At 36.6% G+C, this 10,789-nt stretch overlaps 1 protein-coding gene across 1 annotated transcript in view; it reads left to right on the plus strand.

Moving 5' to 3' along the window:
- IFT57 (intraflagellar transport 57) overlaps nucleotides 1-2,145 on the plus strand; it is a 48,144-nt gene extending 45,999 nt beyond the window's left edge. Inside the window, exon 12 of the mRNA XM_063305582.1 lies at nucleotides 312-2,145. Within this exon, the coding sequence (XP_063161652.1) occupies nucleotides 312-334 (23 nt within the window). The 3' untranslated portion in view covers nucleotides 335-2,145. The remainder of the gene's footprint in view (nucleotides 1-311) is intronic.
- Nucleotides 2,146-10,789: the final 8,644 nt, after the last annotated feature.

Consider the following 10,789-nt stretch of genomic DNA (forward strand, 5'->3'; position numbering starts at 1 on the left):
TCATGAAAGTCTGGTTCTTCCAGGAGATCGATGTACCTGTGTCAAAACAGACAAATTCTGGCTGTCAGGTCAGTGAGGATTGGGAATATTGGTGGGTGAAACAAGGAGATCTGTCAATCTAGCTTGAGCTGTATACTGACTGACATATTTTTTTTTATAGGCTATATTGCTCTCCTGGTAGACTTTTTTTTAACGAAGGTATTCGTTAATATGTCTTCTCACTGGACAGTTGATTTTGGCTTGCAAGAGATACGAGACACCTAGGTTGTACAGAGTAGAGTTGGCAACCAGGTTTTCTTTTTCTCTCCCAGAAGATCAATTGTCCTGTGGCTAAACAAACACACACAAATGTTCCAGCTGACTGGTCAGTGTGGCATGGGAGAAGTAGAAAGATGCTCTGTTGATCTGGGTGCAAATTCCATCCCAACTGACAGGTTGTTTTGATTTGTTTTGTTTGGGTAAAATTGCTGGTCCTATGAGAGGGAAAACCCATCTGGCTGGATGGTGGGGTGTAAGAAGGTTGCACGATGAAGCAGGAGGGAGCACCTGGAGTCCCCAACCATGCCTCATGAATGGAGAGTGATTGGTGATTGTTTTTCCTGCCAACTGGTGACACTGGCTGGAAGGGGAAAAGAAGCTGAAGAATCCACCAATTAGTGCCCTGAAGCTGTCCTTCATTAAATCTGTAGGGATACAATTCCTGATCTGATTGATTAAATCAGCTGTGGTGGCAGTGAAAATTACATTGACATACTTTTCTGTTGACTCAAGATTGGGGGGAATGCCCATTTACACAACCATGAGGAGGTGCATGTTCCACTTATTGGAACAAGCAGCAATTAGTATAAACTCAGCTATGACTATGTCTGAGTTGCTTCCTACCACCTCCCCACCGCATTCCTCTTGCTTAGATGTATTTCAACACCACAGCATATCTGTACATTAATTTCTCTTTCCTTTGAGTAATGTGAAACTTCCCCTAGTTACACATTTTCTGTAGGTATAGGGAAGTTGTCATTCTGGGCGTGGAACAGAGCTATCATTCTAAGTTTTTTGTTTTGTTTTTTATTAGCCTCTCCAAGTCAGCTATCTGGGCCTCAATGAAGTATATTTGTTCTCTGAGACTCAAGGGTTTAGTACGATGCAGGTCTATAAGAGCAAATCCTGAAACATGGACATAGGAAAAAAAATGAAAAACTAGAGTGGAAGTAGGACAACTGCAGAAAAAGAAAGTATTGGTCCTGTATGTAAAAGTATTAAGATAATTAATCTCCCAACAGAATGAATTGAAACTGGATGTAAGGAAAGAAGGATGTGGAAGCTACTTGGAACAGAATGAAAAGTGTGGAGTTATTCACACAGGAAGCATGAAAAGGTCTTCTGGTGAATGATAAGTGAAAGAGGCAATGGATGAGGAAAATGTGAGATGATGGTTGCTGTAAAACATTCGGATGAGAAAAATAGATGTGTTTAGAGAGAAAAAGAGAGAGGGGAGATGAACAGAGCTCAACAAGGAGACTCCGGCAGAGGAACTGCAATAAAAATAAAAACGAAATGATTTGGGATGAACTGAAATGTGCGAATATTTCAAGTATTTTAGAAATTTCTGTAGGAATGATAATGTTATGTTAAATAGTGGAATTGAAATGTTGTAAATGTTAATATCCAAGGAAAAAGGGATGAAAAGGAAGTCATAAATGCTGTGAGAATGTTGAAAAATAATAAGGAAGCAGATACATATGATATAACTGGGGAAAGATTAAAATGTGGTTGTTTGCTTATAATCTGGATATGTAAGTATTTTACCATGTGTATGAAAATTGTAACTATGTATGATAATTGGAAGAATGCCTTTATTCTTCCCATATATAGAGGGAAAGGAGGCACGAGTGAATACAAAAACTAATGCAGTATTAGCTTATTAACTGTCCTCAAGAACGTTTGGCAGAATTATGATTAAAAGGATATGAGAGATGACTGTGAGTGAAGTGTGAGTAGTGCTGTGCAATTTTATTGCAGGCACAGAATATGCAGAGCAATTTTTTTTCCTTCACAATTAATTTTAAAATATATGAAAAGCTTATTATATGTGTAATAAACTTTGTATGAAAAATTTGTGTGATACAATAAATAAACTTGAATTATGGAATGTTTTGACTGAATATGGAGTTGGGGTTGCTTGCTGAAGCAGTTAGAATGTATGTAATGGAAGTGAAGCATATGCAAATAGTTCAGCACTGATCAAGAGCTTGACAGGATATATATCCTTAGTTGTTGAATGTATTTATAGAAAACTTATTAAGAATATTTGGATTAGTTAGAGGTGTGCTGGCTGAGAATGTAAATCAGTGTACTTTTGCATTAGGACAATGCCAAATGATTTGCAGTGAATGTTCAGCAGATTATATGATGCAACAAAGAGTATAGATCTGAAAATTGATCTATTGAACAAGATTAAAAAGGCTATGTGTAACTGAAGAGAATTGCCTCATTTCTTTTTTTCCATTCTTGTTAATTGTCTATCATGGACTAAAAGCTTGACAGAGGAAATGGCAAGTTATACAGAACAGGTGAAAAATCAGAGCAAGTAAATGAATTATTGTGCCTTTGTTTGATGTTTACTTAAGGTGGGAAAAATGGGTGAGGGATTTTTAAGATGCGCAAATGCTGGTAGGGAGGTAGTGGTTATTGGGGGCGGGCAGTGAGGAATGAATGTTTCTCAAAAGAAGCAAAAATGTCTGCATATGAGTGCATGCTTCTACCCATTTTGTTATATGGAAGTAACAGTTGATAAAAGTTGGTAACAGTATCATAAACATAAAGTTGAATGCAGTAGGAATGATAAAGACCTTTTGTGTTCAGAAATAAACATTTAAGTTTCTTCTCTAGAAACTATAAAACAGGTCTCTTATGCAACTCTAAGGTGTGCCCAGAAGGAGTGTCTGTCACATTTCATCATTAGACTTCAATAATTTTGCTTCCTGGAACCTGCCCACTGTGCTTTCCCCATGATTCATTCTGCTGTCTGGACTGCATACCATGAAGTTTCCAGGAAAACTGATCATCAACGTTGCTGCTGTTATTGTTCCTGCTTTCTTTAAAATCTTCTTTAAAATAGCTGATGTCCTGACCCTTGAAACATCTATCAGCTCCAGACTCAGTGTAGCAAGCTTATAGTTCATGCTGGATGTGAAATATGTTGTTTCCTTTGTATGAACAATCCTTTGCTTCAGTGCCTTGATAAGACATGCTCAGCTGACTTCCCTGGAGTTTAAGTGATTCTAACAATTCATCAGCAATAACTTGGGCTGAATTCAAATGATTATTTCCTGTTATTTACTAAGAAGTTTACTGCATACAACTACCCTCTTATAATGAAAAAAGGGATCAGTACAAAGTCAGTTTCTTACTATAAAACAACTATGTGTAGCTTCAGGGTTTTGCCTCCTTTCTTCCTTCCATTCTCAATTGTTCAACATGGATTGAAAGCTTGACGTGGGATTGTACCACTAACATCAGTTGTTCTATCAAACACAGTTGGTGTTTAATCGTAGAACTAAGCAAGAAACATCAGCCTGCTTCTTGGACAAGATTTTGAAAACTATTAAGGATCATAAACTGTCAGTGGACTCATTTATATTGTTAATCCCAGGACAGGGTGTTCTTTTGGGGTTTTTTCCCCCCATTCAGCATGTTTTGTGACCAATTGGGACCACAACAACCCAAATCCTCAGTGCCATTTGTGTTGCTTGGCTAATAATTTATCTGTGTGTGTTTAATTTTTCCTCATTACCCATATTAACATTTCTTTGAATTAACCACAATACATGCTAAGTAATTGAATTAATTTCAGGAATTATTTTTTTTAAAACTACCTACTTAAATCCTCCCACTTGTTCACTCAGGAACTCTATTGTTATATTATACTACCATTGTTAACCTTACAACTGCTTTGTATTTTTCTGCTGAAAAGATTATTTCCAGTAATAAAAAAAACTTTTGGAATAATTTGTCACTAAAAAGTTTATTATATGATAAGGACAGGAAGCTTCAGGACATGTGAGCTCCCATTCCTATTTTCCTGGAGCTCTATCTGATTACAAATGTCAAGAATTGAGGTCAGAGGAAACACAAGAATTATAATGGAAGCCCCAAAATAGGCATAGCTTTGTTTCAAAGAGGAGAAGGCAGAGCACAGAAAGAAGCAGCTCGCCAAATGCCCTCTAAAACATAGAAAATCCTTTCCTCTCCCTTATTTGTTACATGCATTACTCATTTGCAGCACTGTTGTTCCCCAAAATATTAAGTGTATCACTTGGCCATAAAAAAATTGCCTACCTCTGTTGTAAATGAATATACCCATCTCTTTCTTCTTAATAGATAGTATTACTAACATTTAAGGATGAATTATTTTGAAACTTTGGAATAGGGTTGGGATAACAGTGCATTCCTGCCTACTCAGAAGCAAGTTCCATTATGTTTAATGTGATATTTCTCAGATAAGTGGGTACAGAATTGTAACACTGTCTCAGCAGTCACATCCAAGGGGGAGGTACCATTGGCATGTAAGGATTGCTTACATATTATAAAGTGCCTTTATGGCAGCTGCATCTCTGTCACCTGTATTATATATAGCTAGTAATGTTAAATCCATCATGTACTATATTTAAGTTTTATAAATGCATGCCTGTACAAGCAAAACATCAGTATGAATAAGAGTATGGTGGACTCACACATTTAACAAATTTGTTGGGTGTTTTCCCTAGGCTAAAGGCCACTGTAGCTTTAACATACTATAATACACACTATTCTTTAGTGTCTGCCATAATTAAAGAAGAAAATGTGCTTCTTTATGACAAAGATAAAGTAAGAGTAGTAAAATTCGGAATCAGAATGAGATTTTGATGCCATCTGCTTTCTTTAATAAACACTCATATTTCTGCCATTTTTATTGGAACTAAAAATACTTTTGGGCTAAACAAAATTATACCTGATAACCTATGAATTTCTGACAAGGAATTCTTGGAAACAAATCTCTGTGGCAGGTGGGTTTTCTAAGTATAATCAGTTAAGAAAATTAAGTCTCAAATAGAACAAGCTACTCAAATCATGTTCAGCAGCCACAATTCATTTATGCACATTTTATTCTGCTTAGAAGATTTGGGATTCAAAGTAGCATATTTTAGGCAAGAAGTGAAATTTTAAAAAGTGTGAAAGGTCTAAATTCAAGCACTAAAGGACAATTATGAGTACAGAAGTGATTATCTTCAATATATGGATTGTTTTTCTAGAATTTGTAAGGTGCAAATCCTTATAATTTCTGTAGTATTATTTATCTGTTGTCAAGCTTTCTCCTCAACAAAGAGGGAAATGTTTATCATATTTAGGGAATACCTAGATTCTTAGACATCTATCAAATTGTATATGCCATTGTATATGCAAGATTAAATCTTGAGTGGATTTTTAGCATATATTACATGGAGATGATAGATTTTCCTTGTTATCCAAGTGAGAATGAGATTAAAATGCTTTGGTCTTTTGCCAGCCAAATCTATATAAATATGAAATAAATAATTAAATACTTAAATCTCCAAATTAGGAAGCTGGGAAGAAGGGGAAGAATAAATACAGAAGCTATTTATGTCCTTCCTCTCAAACACATACACAGTGAAGCTGGATGGGGCCAGTTATTATTGGACAACAGGTTAAAAATTGTTCTCCCAGAATGACTCTTTCAGGGTTACCGTCTGATTGCTAATTAATTAAAACTAAACAGGATATAACTCATAGTCATATCTAATTTGGTACTTAATCCAATATATTTATCCATGTGAGCATTTGTAAAATTTTGCACTCATGGACAGAGAAGAAGAAGGTAAAGCACAAAACAGGAGAATATTTCAACCATTAATTTGGAAACCCTCGTGTGCATGGCTTCAGTGTTGGTAAATGCAAAGAGTACGCCTGACACAAGGCCAGGCTGTCACAGCCCAGAGAATCCACAAATGTAGTGCCATACGCATTCATTCCCCCCTCTCTGCCCACCTGCCCACCACCTTTCTCCTGGAGGTTTTTTGCAGAACCAAGGCTGTCAAGTAAGAAAGCAGCTTAGCAATGTATCTACATTCTTTTTAAAACAGAATGAGAAGGAAAAAGTGCCAGTGTGTAGTAATATTGGGGTGGGGCATGGGGGGGAATAAGAAAAGTACATCTTTGAAGGGAGAGAGAACAAACAAGGTGGGGGTGAGTGGGGTGGCCAGAAGGATAGTTAGAGGCAAGAGGTGCTATTCATTCGTTATTTCAAAGAACAGATTTACGATTAAAATCTCATATTCCTTTCTGAGTTAAAGAATGCAGGCATTTTCCCCCACTTTGGGGGCAGCTTAGAGGAGTCGTTTCAATTACAAAAAGCAACTTTAATTTAACCTGCCATCTTTATTATGGGTTAGCATTCCAAATAATTTATATCTGGGATGAGCAACATCACTGAAATGCAAGAAATGATTAGTCACCATGATCAACTTCAGTCATATTAATTTTAATGAGATGATAAATGTTATAATCATGTTTTGAAAGGCAGTATAGAAATTAAATTTATTTTAAAAAATAAAGGTCATATATTATTACAATATATAATAAAAATATCTAATACATCATTTTTATGAAGGTCTTACAGTAATGCATCATTTTTAAGGTCTTACAGTATTTTTGTCACCATATTGTTAAGATGTTATTATGTAGCTATATAGATTTGTAGCTGTAGTGAATTAAAGGACTATTAATTCTTAGTGGTTTCCTGGGTAGGGGACCTTTATATATTCTCAAAACACAATCATCATCTTCCCCGATGAGAGGGTAGTGAGATTCAGGAGGAGAGGAAATTAAGAGTTCCATTGTTCTGAGTAAGTTTTTGCTGTCCCCACCCCCAGCCCAAGGAATCAGGTACCTGAATGAGCAATTCCATGAAAACCATGAAAGAATGGGAACCAGTGGGAGCAATACTGTATGTGCATAGGACATCATCATGCATATGCTGTGACTTATGTACTTGGTTCAGATAACATGATGCAAACATAATCATGACAGATGTGTGGCTTTTTGACATAGTAGTTTGTTATAGACTCTGCTGTTGGGAATTTAGCTGTGCAAAGGTTTTTTTAAAAAAAATAAAATTAAAAAAACAATGCTGTACATTAAATTGGGGGTGGTTTTATATCTGTTGCAATCCTTTGCACAAACCCTTGTACAGACTACTGAAAACAGGTTTTATTTTTTAATTTATTTTCTATCCCGCTTTTATTTTTATAAATAACTCAAGGCAGTGAACATACCTAATACTCCTTCCTCCTCCTATTTTCCCCACAACAACCCTGTGAGGTAAGTTGGGCTGAGAGAGAGGGACTGGCCCAAGGTCACCCAGCCGGCTTTCATGCCTAAGGCAGGAGTAGAACTCTCAGTCTCCTGGTTTCTAGCCCATTGCCTTAACCACTAGACCAAACTGGCTTTGGTTCAAAGCCAGTTCTCAACCTCAGGTAAATTACAGCAATTAAACTGTTTTCTCAGATCCCTACTTTGTTGCTTTAATTAGTTTTTTTTTTCTTTAAAAATATACTCAAGTGTGTAAGCTTGTTCTTGGAGATTTCCTGGTCTACTCCATCCAGATTCCAAGGGAGGAAGGCATTTCCCTAGTCAAGAATAGGTGGTGGCAGCGGATTTACCTGTGTGGGTGAAACTGTTTCAACTGGGTAAACCCAGACACTCCAGAACCAGAGGGTTGAGGATCCCAGAGAGGTATCTGGCAGTTGGATATGGGTTTGGTGATAGACATATTTCTTACCTTTTTCCCTCCCTTTGAGACAGCAGTTCTTTACTCCATCTCTCTCTCTCTGCCTCTGCTTCTGCCTCCTGTCTTGTATTTAATTACCTATGTCCAGACAGAGTAGTTTGTATGTAGCTTTCTATACTGATATCTTGCACAGCTGCATAATTTTTATAAAATGAGATAATTCAGTGAATTGCAGACTTGTCAAACCCTTCAAAGCTGGCAATCTCAGGAAACAAGAACCACTTGGATTTTCAGGACAATCTTTATTCTTAGTAGGATAATGTAACAGATTCTTGAAAGCCTGCCAAAGCAGTTCTCCAGGTCAACTTATGCCTAGTATAATTAAGATAGAGTTACTCTGAATCATTTTCTTACGTTTCACCTTCTCCTTGACTAAGAAATCTTTTCTGTAATGGTCCTGCTCCCTCCTCCATGTTCCAGGGTCTGTTAGAAATTCCATCTCAAGCCTTGATGATATGTTTACCATACCACACAGAATGTCTTGAATATGCAGAGCTGGCATGGAAATAACCATGTGTGTTCATTTTATTTATGCCTGCACTTTTCTCATAATTTCCTTTTGAAAACAAGGACCTCAGGGCTTTGGCGATGTAACTATCAGCAGGGACTACTATTAGTGTCTGTAGTTCAAGGTTCTCTGAATAGCAAAAAATAAAGAAAAACATGCTAATTTTCTGTTCTAAAGCTACATTAACATTTTCTGGCCTCACTCATGGTGGAGGAAAGGACCCTTAAAGAAAATCTGTCTCTCTCCTTTAGGTTAGAGATGGTTAGGTGGCCATTGTATATGACCTACTCTAGGAGAGGGAGAAATGATGCGTGCAATTAACAAAGCGGGTGTAATATTCTGTATTATTTTGGGGAATGAAACACAGTGGCTTAGATACATAAAGTAAATCAATCAATGAAGCAAATCCTTCAAGTTCTACACAGATGTTTTATCTGTGGTAAACCCCCTCCTGATAAAACCTTCTGGAATTTAGCAACAACTATAGTTGAAAACTATTTTCCTGTATTGATGCAGGCCTATTTTATGTATTGTTAATAGCTGTGAGCAAAACTCCTAGTCTAGTCATAAAATACTTCAATATTCCACTAAGCATTCCATTTTTTTCCCCACAAATTGCTGATCTGTCTATTCTGAGGTGGTTCGTTGGTCCCTATAAATGATTCATCTGGAACAGGAAATAGTCTGCAGTGTTCTGGATATAAAACTCAGAGACCCTCTTTCTCATTCTCTTTCTCTCACACACATACACACACTGTCAGTCTCTCTGTCCTTCAGTCTGTCCTCCATTGCTTTTACGTTCAACAGCTGGGATTTACCAACTTTCCTTGTTGCAGGGCAACCTCCCATTTTTTTTTAAAGTTGTTACAGTATTTATATGGTGCAGTGCTGGCAGATGAGCTTCTATCCATGAGCAATCTCTCATATTTTTATTTTAAAATGTGTACAGCTGTGCCTATGGACAAAGTGGCTTAAATAAGGTGTTTACTACTTTCCTGCAGCTGGAGGACTGTACCATTTATTTTTTTAAAAAAATTGCCTCCATGGGTAGCAGGGTTACAGCTGTTGAGGCAATGTTTTGGGAAGGTTGGAAGGGTTAATGGACAGAATGAATGCCTTAAGCCTTGCACTTATTTAAATGATCCATGCAATGCTACTGTACAAATGCAGCTGTTAGATTTGTAAGTGACTTGGTTAAGCACATTTTATGAACACAACCAGTCTAATTCCTTCAATATAGTTGTTTGCTGCTCATGTCAAATTTGTAATTTTCAGGATAGATAAAAATCTGAGTCCTTTTTTCTCTTCATTTTATACATGAAATTATCAGTGAATCTATGATGATACATGATTTTGTATTGCTACTGAGGCTTTGCACATTTTGAGAACAGTAAGATAGCAAAATGGCACACAGAAGGGTGTTTCTTTCATTATTGTGCCATCCTCTTTAAAAATACACATTTAACCATGGCCCCAATCTACCCTGAAAAAAAAGATATGCAATTTATTTTCCTGGGGATCAATGTGAGAAATAGAAGCAACATTATACTTAAATTATTCATTTCAGATTATGCTAATGTCTGAAGCAAGGGACTCAAAACTATATAAATAGTAATATTAGGAAACATTTTTGTCATACTGTGATAATGAAATATTCGGCAAGGCCAAATAATGCTGGGTGAAGTGATAATCCAGCCCAGATTATCCAGACAAATGGGGAGAGAAAAGAGTGCATCCAGGATTTGGAGTAATTAGAAAAAGAGGGGGTGGGGTGTCTCTATAGACTGAAATCCTATAATACAGATTTGAACTGAAATCAGGAAAATTTCCAGATAAGTCAGCACTTAAGCATGGACAACTGTAAATTGTCCATACTTTTCACACTGAATTAAAAAAACCCTCTTCTGTATAAGCATATTTGGGATTGTGTATATTATTCCTAAACATTGTTTAATGTAGCTAGGTGGTATGCAATATTTTTAGAACGATAATTAAACAATATGGCAAGGAAACTTCACCTTGTATCGTTCATTGTACCGCTTATTATAAGAACTGTTGCATAGAATATATGATGCTTGTATTTCAACATACTCCATTAAAGACTCCTGCCAGGTGGCATGGATGTGCTAAAGGTTCCTTCCTGGAATGTTCAAATCGTACAATGTGTCATTAACATCAGAACAGCCTGTTCTGGATGGTTTAGAAGTGGCCTGACCTCAGAATGATCTATTGAGCTTCCAGAATATTTGGGGTGGCTCATTTTGTGCTTAGACACTTCTAGAATGTTCAGAACAGCCCATTTTGGAATTGGAACATTCTGTAATGGAATTTTTGTCAAGCCCGAATGCAATTTTATAATTAAAACCAGAACAGCTCTGGCTAGGTATTATCTACACCTGAAAATGTTTAATTCTTCAGTCTGTACTTGATCTTTA

Source organism: Candoia aspera, chromosome 5 (assembly GCF_035149785.1).
Source record: "Candoia aspera isolate rCanAsp1 chromosome 5, rCanAsp1.hap2, whole genome shotgun sequence".
NCBI classification, from domain to species: domain Eukaryota; kingdom Metazoa; phylum Chordata; class Lepidosauria; order Squamata; family Boidae; genus Candoia; species Candoia aspera.